Source organism: Triturus cristatus, chromosome 12 (genome assembly GCF_964204655.1).
Source record: "Triturus cristatus chromosome 12, aTriCri1.1, whole genome shotgun sequence".
NCBI classification, from domain to species: domain Eukaryota; kingdom Metazoa; phylum Chordata; class Amphibia; order Caudata; family Salamandridae; genus Triturus; species Triturus cristatus.
The window spans coordinates 748,424,451-748,440,678 of NC_140595.1; the positions used below are offsets into that span (position 1 = coordinate 748,424,451).

General features: G+C 41.0%; 1 protein-coding gene across 1 annotated transcript in view; it reads right to left on the minus strand.

The window, feature by feature from the left end:
* LOC146782679 (extracellular calcium-sensing receptor-like) overlaps positions 1-15,989 on the minus strand; it is a 28,026-nt gene extending 12,037 nt beyond the window's left edge. The window contains exons 1-3 of the mRNA XM_085637793.1: positions 15,756-15,989; positions 13,790-14,626; positions 2,802-3,029 (exon numbers count right to left, since the gene is read on the minus strand). Coding sequence (XP_085493919.1) covers positions 2,802-3,029; positions 13,790-14,626; positions 15,756-15,908 — 1,218 coding nt within the window. The 5' untranslated portion in view covers positions 15,909-15,989. The remainder of the gene's footprint in view (positions 1-2,801; positions 3,030-13,789; positions 14,627-15,755) is intronic.
* Positions 15,990-16,228: the final 239 nt, after the last annotated feature.

Here is a 16,228-nt window from a genome sequence, read left to right on the forward strand (position 1 = left end):
TTAATCTTTGAAATATGCAGAGACTCCTGTTGATTCTGATCTATATGCACATTCATGTTTATCCAACTTTTTTACTAACCTTGGGCTAAGCATCAACAGATATTCTCTAATAGGTTATTAATTGTACTTTGAATTGTCTTTTCAAATTGATCTGCATGAAATGTATTGTATTTGTACTTTTATGGTCTACGACTGAAATAAAGTTTTATGACATGAGCTGAAAAGTCTCTGAATATTGGATACTTTTGGGTAATATGTAACTTTAGGAGGAAATTCATACTTGAATTAACACTGATTTTAGTTTGACATCCCTTCACGTTTGTCCAGTGCAGTGCAATACACATTGATAGTGGGATGAACACAGAAACGGATAGAAAATGCTAGTCTTATCCCATGTAATTGTTTCTCTTAAACCCTGCCACAGTAGCTGATAGATGCCATGTGGTGATTAAGACAAACATTTTATTTGTTGCTTTCATTTTTATGACTTCGTTTTACATTTCAGTTTACCCATCAGATGACACTGCGCCGATTTAGCAAATTGTCAGGGAGCTTGCAGTATTAGATTAATCTAAATGTGCCTTCTTATCCCGCAGAAAGCCCCAAGTGTAAAGTGCAGAATAAATTAGATAGATCTTCAAGGCCAGTTGGCAATGAGTCAACGTTTTAGTTTATTAGCAACGATTCCCTTTAACACTTATTTATCCTTACAAACCCTATTTCATTCAGTTTACTTGTAAGAAAACAATTATTACGTTTAACCAAAAAAAGTTAGAAAAGGACCTTTTCAAAGGTCTTAATTTTCTCAAATTTAATTGGTTCTTTGACACTACATTTTATGATTTGTATGGTTAATTGGCCTATATGTTTGCCATCAAAATGTCAGAAAAAAAGTCTAGGAACTTGCCATCAGTCAATTTTAACAAATTTTAAAACCTAACCTTAATATCTGGGTGGGGTTTTGTTCCAAGTTATCACAGTAAAGCAATCCTTATTGGAGGCTGAGAGTGTCAGCTTAGTTATTTCTCTTTTTGAGAAAGGTTAATAGTTAAATTCCTCTAATCGCAGGTTTTCAAAATTAGTAGTTGCCTGTGGTAATGTCTTTTCTAAGACTTTGTCTAAAACATTGCACGAATAGGCATCTTTAAACATCATAATCCCATTTTAGCAATCAGGTTTTAAAAGGCATGCTTTCACAAGTTATAACATAATATCATTACATAATTAGTCACAGAAACACATAATAAACAAGAAACAAACACATACGGGGCAGATTTACAAGCCCATTGTGACACTTTTACTCCGCCGTTGCATCACTTTTGTGATGCAACTGCGGCATAAACAATGCTGCCAATTTACATCTAGGGAGATGCGTAATGTTGTAAAGCCCTGCGTCACATTAAACCTGCGTCAGGCATAATGTATGCAGGGTGGGCATTCCCAAGAAGGAAAGCCTCGTAAAAGTGACGCAGTGAAATCTACAAGATTTCACTGCGCCATATCTAGGACGCCACTGCATCAAAACCTTACGCCTGCTTGAACCAGGCGTAAGAAGTGTCCGTTTCAGATCTCTCTTTAAACTGGCTTGTTTAGCCTTCCAGGCTCATTCCCTTTCTGCTCCTCACTTTATCACCTCTCTCATTTCTTCTCATGCCCCCAGTCGCACCCTTCGTTCTTCTTCTCTGTCCCTTTTGCACATTCCCTGTTTTCGCAAATCCAGAACGGGGGGCACACAGTTTTCAGTCCTGGCCCCTCAGCTCTGGAATAGTCTCCCACTTTCTATTCGCTCGATTCCCATTTATTCTCATTTTCGTAAGGCCATCAAAACTTTTCTTTTCCTTCAGGCGTTTCCCTCCTAGCCCCTTGGGATGCTTTCTGTGAGTTTTGATCAGGACCTCAGCGCCAGGAAGCCGCTTGGCCGCAGTGCGCTTTATCAAATATTTTTTTCATTTCATTTCATTTCACAATAAGTATAGGCCTCAACATGCATTGCTGGAGTTGCTTCGTGCTTGCGGCACGACTCCAGCAATGCGTGACTTTTGGGCCAACAGATGCATCAGAATGTCTGACGCATCTGTCAATCTTTGTGCCATGGTGCGCCGTATTGTAAATACGGAGCATGCATAGTGGTACAAGGGTATCGCAGACTGTGGCAGAGAAACTGACGCATCTCTACAGATGGGTCAGTTGCTTGTAAATCTGACCCTTTGTTTTTAAAACGTATTAACTTATGAAGATTGGGCTGTTCTTCAGTGTAAATAGAGTTAGTGGCTCATTTCCCCCATTTTATTAACTTGTTGGTTGAGCTGTGAGGCAGACATGTGGTTACAGTTACCACTGAGATCTGTAACAGGTTATATATAATACATCACCACCCCTCCATGATTTATGTTATCCTGCCCTAGTTCTTTCTTGCCTCAAGATGTAAAGCTCGTATAGTTTTATCTCCAACCAAATCACAATGGATGAAATCATTAAACCCATTTTGCATAAAACAGTGGTGGTTGAGTAGTTCTGAACGGCTATAAATGGCTATTGATTGTTGCTTCTGATGTGGTGATGTTTTTATAGCCTCATATCTTCAGGACAAAGGTGCTTAAGAAGAAATTTTAAGTTTCCAAAAATCAAACGCATCATTTATTAAAGTGTCCTAAAATTATATTTTCATGTTTTAAGGGACAATTTCAACTCTTTTTGGCATTTCTTCAATAACAATGTTAAATTTTCATCAAACAACCACCTCTTTAAAACATCACTATCTTTAGGATGTAAAAAGGTCTTGTATATGCCTGGTGCTATACCTGAGTTCCGGGCAAGTTCCATTTTATGGCACTAAAGTTGATGAACATTTCTTGACCCTTGGGTGCCCTGCTGTTAAAACTGCCAACCTTCACATACTGGATGGTGCCTTCCTGGCTGCTTTGCCAGTTGACAATGTCGTACAAAGCAGGGGGGTCTCCATGGCTGTCAAATGAAATCTCCTCTCCAAGTTTGTTCCTAAAGTTAACACTCTTGAGGTAATGTAATATCTGTTGACGAAGAGCAGAGAGACACAAATGGAGTTCAATACATTATTTGCTTTCTAAAGAACAATCAAATCATTCTGCTGCCATCAATCTGTCCATAATAGTATTCTAATGGGAGCTGGTACTTGCATTCTGTACTGCTTACATTACAGGTTTAGTTGGAGAAGAGAATGGGAATTTTTTGTCAAAAGGTCAGCGGGCTTTTCATTTACAAAATGTTTACTACGTTTTACAAGATGAGTGTTTTCGTTATTGAATAACTGTCATGTTTACAGTAATTAATTATTAGAGTGTTCTAAATAACTATTCTACATTGAGAAACTAGGTGTTTAAAATGCCATTGCATAATAAAAGGTTAAAAAGAACGTTTATAACTTAAAACATTTTGATTGGAAGAAACCAGATCATTGAATGATGGGGGCAAGAGTATTCAGTAAAGGTGTGGACCAGTGCTTAATTTGAGCAGGTAGTTTCCAGTGCTCAGCAACATCAGTTATTTGTCAACACCGGTGCGTATGGCAGTCTGCCACTTGGTGACACTGTCGGTCTAATTTAGAGATGAGAAAAACAACAGTTGTTTATGAATTCAATATACATTGATAACTGCCACCTAACCATTCTTATAGTTTTGGGGGCATGACATTTTCTGAATTGACACACTTGTAAGAGTGTGATTATTAGTAGTTGTGTTACTACTGCAAAAGGCAGCGCTGGCAGGGAGAAAGGCCTCCAGACGAGGGCCCTGGCAGTTATATTTTTACAAATTAAGCACTGGTACAGGTTGTTAACGAGCTTCGACTAAGTGAAAACAAAAAAGTTCATACTAAGTATACAACTTTGTGTGAACAAGTCTCAGAGAAAATTGTTACATGAAGAGCAGCACCAAAATATTATTAAAGTTAAGAATCAGCTTGTACTCAAGCCTTCAACTTGAGTACCTTTTGCCATATGTTGGACAATGAAGATATTCTTAAGGTCCTTGGTTTCCTGTGAAACAACATCAAAAGTAGCCAAAGTATAATAAATTGATTAAAAAAATTAATAACTAAAGGTTTGCTGTGTGAAGATTGATCTTCTCCTTACTTTGTGAAACAGAGAAGATAGACCTTTTTTAACACAATGTTTGAACTTATGCAGGGGTTGTTACATATTTCAGATGATTGTGGTATCTATTATCATGTAATCTGTGGGTGGGATATGTGGTATACCCAGAGATAAATCCAAAATACTCTTGCAAAACTTGTTTCCTCATAAAGGTAAGTCAAAGATGTTCTCAAATTAATACTAGCAAATGTCATAACATCTAGTGTTCCCACACTTGTCTTGTTAAAATATGTATCTCACATATGTGGATAGGCCTGTTGAAAGGACCGTCAAGCAGCACTTGGCAAATCTAGTCAATGAAACGTAATAATCAAACTGAGTGACAGGGAGAAAACTCCCTATGCATTAAGGCCAAAGTATTTTCTATTTTGAAGAAATAACACCCACCCCCTCGTAAGAGTTTATGTCTGCAGAACAAAATAGAATGGCAAGTGTAATGCAACAATCAACATGGTGAGAAGCCAGCCATTCAGTGTGAGAAGTTGGCCTGGCATATGCTGGTCACTAGTTAAAGTGGCCACCTTGCACCAGTCCAATTCGACTCTTATGGTAGATAGGTTTAAAGACAACCTTTTTAAGAAAGCTTTCCTAGTGGTAGCTGTGGAGAGCAGCCTTCAGGCTAAGTCTCTGAGGAATGTAAAGCAGCTTGTTTTCCCTTATAATCTCTTGAATTACCAAATGAAAGGACACCACACAGGTATATATATATATGAAATATATATGTATTTATTTCTAGACACAGTCTACTAATCTCTTTATGAGATTAAAAGTCAGGAACATATGCACAAATCAATGTTTCACAACAAATTAAGCACTTATATGGCTGGGACTCTAGGGGCATACCAGACCATATACTAAAAAAGAGGTATAAGAAGAACGACTTGAGAAGGGAGAAGGCCTAAGGTCTTCAGAAGCGCTGGGGCCTCATTAATCCACCCAAGGCAGGAAAGTAAAGGACCCACGGGAGACGCTGATCCCAAAAGACTTCACTGGAGCAAGTCGCGGTTGGAATTTTAAAGTTTTAGGGTACTTCGGGAGAGTCTACAAGCAAGTCACTTACAGGGTAAGTAGTTCTAGAGCCAACACACACAGGAGCACCGGAGTACTCCAGTTACCTCACCCAGGGAAGCCGGGTGCATAGGTGTCTTTTGGTGTTGGGTCGCGGCGTCGTTTTCAATGGGAGCCAAAAAAGACTTGCTGCTTGTGAAGACAGGAGAAGTGTCCTGTGGAATCCAAGGCTGGATTCTGAAGAAAGAAGACCTGAAAGCAGTGGAGACAGTGTTCAAAGTTACTTGCCAGTGACCCGGGGCCAGGAAGCTGGATGCCCACAGAAGTCGAGTGTTTTCAGGTGATCACAAGTGTCTTGACTCTTCAGCCACGAGGTCCAGAAGGTGTTGACAACAACCAGGAGCTGGATTCAGAATTTTCCACAAAGTCTGCAGCTTACTGATGTGTCGGCAACAGGATTGGAGCCAACAAGCCTTGGCAACAGCAAGTCTTGTGGAATAAGAAGAAAGTCAGCGGTGTAGACCAGCAAGATCTGAAGGACTCACCCTGCGAGGATAAGTCAGGGCAGGCCTGGAGCAACCAGGGAGTCCTTTGGTTTGATGAAAAGTCTTCAGGGGACCCACAATCCAACCGGCAAGGGATCGCAAAGACGCCTTGGGAGGATTCACTTCACAGGAGCCTACGGTCACTTGGGACAAGGTAGGCCTCTGATTTTCAGTGGAAATCCTGTTGGAGGCTTGGAACACATGTGGTCCAATGCACAAGTTCGTAGAATGTCGTGAAGGGGTTGCACTTGACAATAGTGCATGGTACCCGGGTATTGCTGTTCCTCGTCACTCCTAGGGTCCACTTGCCTCCGTTTTGCTGGGGACTCACAATGGTCATCAAGAAGTCAGGAAATCTACTTTTGGGGCAGCAGGGACTTCGGACTCCGGCGGGAGCGGGAAAGTTTGCAACTGTTGACGCAAAGTTTGGTGCCTGCCAAGCAGGGGAGTCACTCCTTGACTCCAAGGGAGATTCTTCAGTCTTCCAAAGGTAGTGGAATGTCGAAGGACCAGGATTCTTCTTGTAAAGCGTCATCCAGGGGTATCTAGTTTGCAATGGCAAGGTTTCCCTATCTTATACTAAAGGAAATGGAGGGACTAGCTCTATGACCACTCCTATGGGAGGGTCAGGGGAGTGGGTGGTTACACCCACTTCCCTTTGTCCAGTTTCGCACAAGATCAGGGGCTGGTAGCCCCTGAACCAGTTTGAGCTGGCATGTGCACAGAGGAGCCTACTGCTCCCCCAGTGCAGGACTTCAAAGTACTCTAGGAGTGCACCTACCCAGCCCCATTACACTAAATCCTGTCTAGAACGTGGTTACACCTCCCTGTGACAGGATGCCTATTGTTGGGCCTCCTCCACTGAGAGTTTCAGTCAGCAGCAGGAGGGCAGCCCAGTGTCTGTGCTGGTGGCATCCATTTTGTGATGCCAGGGCTCTTTCAAGATTCTACCGTGTTTCCACAGTAGGTACATGTCTTCCCCTCTAGAAGGGTGGGATCATACTCCCGCACCAGTTGCTGGTGTGGGGGTATGATTCCAAGGCGTTTGATACCAAACACGACATGTTTTGATGCAGCCAATCCAAAGTTAGCATTTACCGCTAGGTTATAATGTACTTAAGAGTATATGGTTTAACCGCATCCACAAACAGCGACAGAGAATAGACTCTGCCAGCTGTAGAGGGGCCCTGCTCAGACAGAGGCACCCCCTCACATGAAAACCAAGCACCTTGCCCTCAGGATTGGTAGGGCCTGCCTTAGGGGTGACTGATAGGTTTATATGTGTGTGTAAGGTGAGATATAGGGAACCTATACCTCAGTGAGGAGTGCTAACACTACCTCACCCAGGCTGCAGTAGCAGGCCTGTGGTGTCAGATTTAGTCTGCTTCCCAGGGGTGGCATAATACATGATTCAGCCCCTGGTAGGCCTGTGAAGTACCTATGCCCTTGGTACCTAAGGTACCATATACTAGAGGCTCATAAGGTACCACAGTATCCAATCACTAGTGCAACTAATATGCACTCCAAGTTGTTTAGAGAGAACAGAGAGGCTGGGGCCCTGATTAGCAGGGACCCAGCCAGACTATAGCCAGAAACCAGTGTAAACATCAGAAAAAAAGTGGGGGCAACATAAGTGCAGATCCTACTCTCCTACATTCAGTTTTATTAAAGTTCGTCATTAGGACATGCAAAGTGTTTTTTGTAAAAGATATTCCTACTGGTGCAGATCTCTGCAGGTTGTCCTCCACCAGTTCATTCTTAAATGTGGCCTTGAATTTCAAAACCCTACAGGTGTGCCTGCAGTGTTTGTGGCTTGGTTCTGCTGACACCCAAATAAAGCCTAGTACTTGGAACATTTCTGAAAATTACAGATGTGGAGAGGCCCAGGGAGGGAAGGCACCATTATTATACTTAGAATTATTTGCTGCTATTGTTGAAATCTGTCCCCTAAACAAGGCTCAAAGGCTGATATTGCTGTGACGGATATGCAGAGGACATCAATGCCCTACGCACGCACAGAAAGCATAAATAAACTAATTCATGCTGTCAAACAAAACAAACAATTGAGGTAAACTCCTCAATCTAACCCCCCTCCTCCCCTGGGTCACTGATAGGCTGCTATTACTGGAAAGTTAGGAAGCTAGGTTCTGTATAGAATGGTTGCCCTCCCAAGCAAACCTATTACTGGTGGTCTAGTGGTGGTTTTATGATTGACAATCACCCTCCTGTAGTCATCTTTGCCCTGGCAGTGTCAGAGCTTTTCCCCAAGCTCTGATGCTCCTGCCACTTATTGGAGTTAGGATGATGACTGTTAACTCTGCCATACTCAGTGTGCACTGACGCCATCAGTCTGGCAAGGGGGGACCTGGGGCTTGTGTGGAAGTGCCTCCATGTCAGACATAAATAAAGGAACACAGTATGGAACACCTGTGGTTTCTCTGTGCCCCAGTGCAAGGATGTGACCTGGACATTGTATTGACTAGCATTGGTGAGAAGAACCTCAAGGTCACATATTTTCCATTCAAGACCAAAAGTGTGGTAACTGAATGCTAGTAACGTGTAATAAAAAATCTCTTATGAATAATGTTTTTATTAAAACTTTTAAGCAGGTATATGCATTGTGAATGGCTTTCCTCTTTCCTAACTTGAGCTATCAAAAAACAGGTTTTAGCATTTAGGAAGTGTGCATATACTTACTCCTAGCATAAAATGTAATTTATGTTACCTTTTTAAATATAGGTACAGTTTCTATTCCACGTTTAAGCTCTTGGTAGCTGTGCATAATCATTTCAAGGCACAGATCCAGCTCAGATACACAGGCTAAACCTGGCATTTGGAAAAAATAAACTGCCTCAGCTTTCCTACTCACATATAGACCTTACCTAGATTGCCAAAGGGTTTTTCTTACACCAACACTGCCTAATGCATTCCAGATGTGAGTATAGGATACTCCCCCTTATGAGCAAGCTTGATATTTGACACTAGACTTTGTGTGCAATGCTTGAAAAGACAGCTATGCAAATTCTAGATCCGACCCTCACACATGTCAAATATGCCAATTGCATTGCAAAAACATTGTCCATATTTATGGAAGATCACTTACAGTTAGTGTTAATTTGACAGGCTCTAACTGCCCAGAAGTCAATATAAGCAGCTGTTCAGTGTCCATAAAATCAAACAATGATAGGGCAAAACCCAGAGAAAAAGATGAATTTCCTACATCTAAAACCACTATTCATATTCATAGCTTTTCATCCAATGTCATGTTTATCAAAGAAGACAAAAGTTATGTAGGAACAATACCAAAACTTGAAATGATGTAAATGTTCTTTAATAGACTTGAAACCTTGGAAACTGACTGTGATTGTAACTGTAGCAGATATTTTTTAAATGGTAATAAAAAAAAAGGCACTTGCTCGTGTAAATTGCAGAACGTTTCCACTAACAAGTAGACTGTGTTAAACGCTATACATGTCCAAATATTGTGTTTAAAAAAGGCTTTTTCTGAAAAGGGTAACACAATATTTCTAAGGTTTCAAGGAATAATTTTACCTTTTTTCAATTGAAGAAGTTTCTTATTAGAAGAAAACAATAAAATTAACCATACATAGGGGCAGATTTATGTTTCCTGGCGCATCCCTGCAAATCAGCATGGATGCGCCAGGAAAGATGCGTCACGCAAGTTTACCCTTGCGCCACCACAGATGCGCCGCATTTACAATGCAGCGCATCGTGGCGCAAGTATAAACAGATGCGTGACGCATCTGATGGCGTAAGGGCGGCGCATTGCTGGAGTCGTGTAGCAAGCACGACGCAACTCCAGCAATGTTTAGGGGCTGCCCATACCTTACATGCTGCGTCATGCCTTACGCCTGCTTCAATCAGGCGCAAGGTTTTGACGCAGCAGCGTCGGAAAAGTGACTGAGTGAAATCTTGTAGATTTCACTGCGTCACTTTTCCGATGCTTTTTCCGCTGGAACGCCCACCCTGCATACATTAAACCTGACGCAGGTTTAATGTGGCGCAGGGCTTTACACCGTGACGCAGCTCCATAGATGCGTCACAATGTAAATAGGGCGCAACGTGGCGCAGGGTTTACGCCGCCGCTGCGTCACAACAGTGACGCAACGGCGGCGTAAAAGTGGCGCATGTCTAACATAAATCTGCCCCATAGTGTTTACAGCTTAATGTTAAAGGGGGGGGTGGAAAGGCAGGCATTTGACGCAGTGAACATCTTGTTTTCAGAACAATGTCAGCTTTCATATGGGATCACTCAGTGGAATGCAGTGAAGATAATCTTATCACAATGGACAAAACTTACATTTCCTGCTGAATTCCTTCTCACAATAAAATAAAACATATACAGTTTAGTAAAAACTATATTATTGTAGAAAAATCCCACAAATAAAATTTTTTATTTGAAAAAAATGGATATCTATTTATACTTTCAAGGTTTGTCAAGACGAACTCAATTTTCTCAAAAAATATTGGGAATGTGATGCTGTTTTCAAGCAGATATTGGAATTCTGAAATAGGCGAGGACATGTTTGCCCTTAGAATCCCATCTGTTTTGGAGTGTTACTTCATCATTCTCATTTTGGAATTACTATTGGCCCCTCATTACAAGCAGTGCTTGGGATTTTATTAATTGCACCAGAAGAAATCTGAAATCCAAAGCCCCTTATAGTGGCTCTGTTAATTAATTATCTGTTAATTATCTGTTAATTGCAATATTTGCAATGACCTCTGTTACCACACATTACAAATAGTTTTGTGGCTAGCACCACACTCCTGCAGTTTTCCAATTAGAGATTTTGGCAGGTCAAACTTGGCAATATCTATCTGGTGGAGAATGCCAGATAATTCCAATATACGCAGTAAGTACTATTATTGCACATACCACAATTATGAATTTTACAGCTAACACCACACTCCTGCAGTCTGCCCTGGATGGCCAACCCTGCCTAAATTTATGAGGGAAAAAGTACCCAATAATTTCCAGGACATGTTAAATTTTGGTGTGTTAAGCACCAAAATCTGCACATCATTCTTCATTACAGAGAAAAATCTCATACTAGGGTAATACTTATCAGCAAAAATACTCGATCGCTCATAATAAGGGTCCTACACTGGTCTTTGCAATAAGTACATGTGTGTTTCTTAGGTGGAAACATACTTGCAAGTTATTGGCGAATGTCCACCAACATACAATTATCTTGGTGCTTAACAACTTTTTTTTCATATGGGCCAACCCACAAATGTTGTCAAACCGTCTCATAAAACCAAATTCATGAAAGAGGCAATTCCAACACATTGGCTGAATGTCCTCATAGGCAACTATTCTTTGATGAAACATTTAAGATTTGGACGCATTGATTATGGCTATTAAGCCAGGCAATCCCAATGTTTCAGATCAGAAACGTGTTATTAACCTGCAAACTAAAGATGGTGCGTTGGACTAGCTGGTCCTCAAAAGACGAATGCCGAGCAAAATACCAAATACAGAGAGCCCTGGTGGAGCAATGATGAAATTAAACAAACGCCTCCCCTTTTAAAAATACAATGCAAGCATTGTTCACTGAAATGCATTTGATTTATTAGTGCATGACTGAACTCAGAAGATACATTTCTACTTACATACTTTCTATGCGAGCATATTTTAGAAATATTTCTAAGCAATTGCATAGATTTTATGAATAACATTCATAACTAGAGTAGGCACAGTGTAGGTATGCTGTTATATCCATAATTGATGTAATATAAAGTAGGAATATTGTAGTCATGCATTATTGCTGTGATGAGGAATTGATACGCTATGATGAGGAATTGATACGCTATGATGAGTATGATACGCTGTGGTGATGAATTGACATTTTAGTTTTTATTTTCTTGGTTTTAGATTTTTAGATTTTTTGAGTTTGGGGTTAGGTATTAATATTGTGTTATTGTTTGTTTAAGGGGGGATATGTTATATCCATAGTTTATGTAATACAAAGTAGGAAAATTGTAGCCATGCATTATTGCTGGGATTACTTATGTGATGTGAGTTTAGTGTTCATTTAACTGCGTTAAGGGTTCCATGAAGTTGCTGTATTCTGGGACCCTGTCTACAGTCAGTTAATGGAAGGCTTTGTATTTGTAAGTGAGGAAATTTCACTAGTGCGAAAAAGCTCTTTTTAAGGTGAAGGGGAGGGCAGAAGTTAATAGTATGTCTCTCTTAAAATAATGTAATATAAATATATAGAAAAGGCCTTCAGGTTTCTGGGGGGAATGGAGTAATGAAGGAGCAGGAAACAATGGGAAATGGTTGTGGGGGATAAAATAAAATAAAGTCATGTGTGGGGAGAAAAGGAAAAGTAGAGAACAACTGGAGAATTGAGTGGGAGCATATGAGGAAGAGAGCAACACTGAGCACAGAGTTTTTTTGGGGGAAGCACACATAAGGGAGAGTGAGAAACATTCTATGGAGAGTGCAATACAGAGCATAAGGTCAGGGATGTGGCAGTGGGAAAGGCCAATCAGGAACTGACCTGGAAAACACGTGCACTCTCAAAAAGCTGTTAACTAAAACTGAGTAGCACAAGCATGCAAGTCAGCCAATCAGAAGTATGATAAAGAGGCCATGCTCCAGTGGTGGGACAAACACAATAGGAAGGCAAGACAATTAATAAACAAAAGCAAGCAAATAAGAATGACAGTAAAGGCAACCAATGGTAAGTAATGGGCGGGCTGTAAGCACACTGTACATTGTTGGTGAGCCCACAAAAGGTCATTTGCAAATACACCGCTTGCTGACAAATGCTCTTGAACCAGGATGTGCAGCAAAAGGTCAGATTTACGTAGGCACATAGTACATCCCCATATATCTATTACTTTTACCTATGTGATAAGAGTGGTAGTATTAAATTGAGGCATGAAAGCACCACTCTGACCGGATTTCTAACCAGATCCCTAGACTTCCACTGCCAACAAAAGGAGAGGAGTTAATATGATCCATAACAAGCTTGGGAAACTTCACTAGACTAAATGACACACATTATCCCTGACCCAGGCGTCCCTTGTGAGACCAGCATGTCATACAACAAGGCAGGTCACGGTGTGAGGGGACCCACTGATGAAGCGTGTCACATGATGTAGGTGAACTGCCTGTCCTGTTAAGAGAAATGTCTCTGGGGATACAGTGGTGAGCGAGGACTGAAAGCAGATTTACTGGTAAGTGATAACTGCAAGGCTCAATTGTATCCCAGTAGTTCTTGTCTCACTGTATTGGTTTAGTAGGGACTCAGTGAGATTAAAAAAAAAAAAGTCCTCTACTTACATATGTTTACTGTACATGGTGCCAGCGGTTAGACATCTGCAGTCTTCTTCACCCTAAAAAAAATCTGACGGTGAAGAATTTAATCTGATTTGATCTGTGTTTTTGTGAAGCCAAAACAAATGTCCAGAGGCAACTTGGCACTAAGTGAGAGAAGTTAGTGAATCACTACGGCTTCTATTGACTATAACACCATATTTTTAAAGACTTTCAGAACAAGAACAGGGACAGGGCTGTTTTCAGTTTGAAAGTAAGCAGATTCCAGTTTCATACAGTACAATAACAAATCTCCTGCCTCCCTAGGAGTAAAGTTTGTAGGAGGGGACTGCCACAGCTGTACTTCAGCAAAGAGTCCTACCTGGCACATGGCATCTAAATGTTTCCCTCTAGTAAGCTGGGCCCGAAATATAAACAGCCTTGTATGCAATGCACAAGGTCTTGAAGACAATGCACTTCATCACTGGCAACACCTGAGCAGCCAAGTTTTGAATGATTGGTTATTTATGAAAGGAACTTATGTGTATGCATATTTAAATATTTTTTCGCTCAGCCTTCTATTTGTTGATTTAACATATGAATTTATCCCACCTTTCATCCTCTATTGAAAGCTTGCCTTTGTCAATAATGTCTCTTAAACTGCCTTCTTTGAAACTGGACACTCTTTTCAATAGGGTTTTACAAATACACTAAAGAGTAGAATCATTACCTGTTTTCATCAAAATACCCCATCATTGTGATTTAGTAGTACATCTACTTCCACCTTTCACTCATAACTTGTAAGTCTATCTCACCTCCCATGGTTGGACGTCCCACATGTTGGCACAAGTATTATTTGTAAAAGGTCCCTGTCCTGATACACAAGACCACATGTTTCTTAATGTGTGCGCCATAGCATAGACTGCATTGTAAATGTTATAGCTGATCCTCAAGTCAGAGTCAATGAAGTATAGGTCCCTGATAGCCATTGGGTTCTCATAGCCAGTGCAAATAGTTTTTGATGTTGTATTTCGATCTGAGTCAACCATAACAGCAGTGCCTGGCCACTGGCATTTGAATATATGTTCCCAAAAGAGTTTCAAAAATGGATCATGTGGGTAGGATGTGGGATGAAGCTGGAGAAGGAACTCTGTGAACCCAGGCATTTCTCCTTCATGGATGGCAAACCCAATAGTGCCCCTCAGCAAGTCTGCAAGTTCTGCAGTTGAAACAATAGGGGAGGTTGACCAACCCTCTGAGGCAAGCCAAACTTTCCTCTTGCCAGTCAGTTTGGATAGTTTCTCCATTATGGGACATATATAAGGATCAGAAGAGAAGACGAGGATGGCTGTTGCTGTAGACCTCTGGACCTCCTCCACTATGTGGTTGATCTTGCTGTCTTGTGCAATAAGAGGGATGGTTTTGTGGAATGCAATGCACACTTCAAACTTGGAGAGCTCTTCTTTTAAAATCTGAGAGCCCAGCTGGCCATAATCATTGTCAGTTGACAGAAGTCCCACCCAAGTCCACCCAAAGTAGACCACAAGTTGTGCAAGGCCTCTGGCTTGGAAGTCATCACTAGGAATAGTTCGGAAGAAGGACGGGAACTGGACCTTGTCACTTAGCACAGTGCTGCTTGCAAAGTAGCTAATCTGAAATTAAACAGAGAGTACAATGATATCGAGCATAGAGTTCAGTGTCACACTATAGCTTGAGAAGACATGAACTAAAATTATGAGATTTAAATAATTGAGCCTGGATAATGCTGCAATCCCTATTGTTACAGGACTGAATTCTGCAGCAGTTAGGATTAAGGGTTATATGTACTATAAGACTTATCGTAAATAGCGGTTGCAAATTGTCCATCAAGTGTTTGTGACAATTCTTTAATTTTGCACTGCCACCTATGTACTAGAGGTTACATTGCAAATTCTCAAGTAACAGATTGTCACAGAACTGGCCTAATGAATACTAATTAATCAGGTGGCAACCCCCTGTGCTTAGCTACATAATCAGAGATTTTGGATGGCAAGGAATAGCAGATCTTCATTCATTTTTTGCATTCCCAACAGGAAGCATTTTTTTCTAAAGAAACCTGTCTTTCTTAAAGAACCACATGCTGCTTTAAAAAAAACCTATTTCCATTGGTGAAAACATTGGGGAGCTGGCAGTGGTTCCCCCAACTATTGTCTATTTCACCCAAGGCTGCTGACAGCATTCACAAAGGAAAAGGTGTCCCGAGGAAACCTCACCTTTGAGAATTAGATACTACCTCCATTTAGGTATTGGTAACTGGTCAATAGTTTATGAACACTGTTGCAGTTGAAAACCGGGGATACATACATTGATTCATGGTATTTCAACTTGCATTTAGGAAGGGACACATCTTTAATGCCCAATCCTACCTGTGATTTGAAATGGATTGCAAAACACATTTTGCAAGTTAAAAAGATTTTTCTGACTCGCAAAATGGGTTTAGTGAGTAGAAAAAAAGTCATTTTGTGGTTGCAAACCACAAACCCTGTGATTTTGCAAATCGCTGGGTCGGCGATCGTAAAATGGCTTTGTACATCTGGACTTGAGTGTTTGGTTCAAAGGGATAATACATTGTCCTAGCTCCTTAGAGTTAAGATAAACCATATTTATAGAACATGCCATAATTATAAGTGATTTATTAATTCATGTGTTTAGTCTATATCTTATTAATGTTCTATAACCCATCCTTCAAAACTTCTTTTCACCTTGTTGCACTCCCTAACATGTTCTACTCTCTGACATTACCTGTGGGTATCTGTGAAGCCCCAGCCACCTGCCGATGGCAATTGACTTTGTGGTGCCTGAGTCTGCAATGATGACTGCCAGTGGGGGCTTGTCCGGGTAGCGGTAGTTTGGAAGGCCTCGGTCGTCCCCTGCCAACAGCCAGGTGATTCCCATGAGAGACCTCGTCAAAGACAGACAGGAGTCAAAGATCCGCACACCCAATGTGATGTTGGGAAGGAATGTTCCATCTTGATTAATCTCGTGCACAGCAAAGTCTATGGCTCGAGCCCAGTGGTAAGAACGGATGCTGAAGCTGCAGACATAAGTCACATGACAAAGAGATGCTGTGTGATTAAGATGGAGAGTTGGCAAATAGCTTAATAGTGTTAAGGGAAACAGTGACTTCAACTCATACCCATAAAAATCATCCACACAGAAAGCATCAAGTGGATTAACTTAATAGAAACAGTGCATACTGTCAAAGATCATATGTT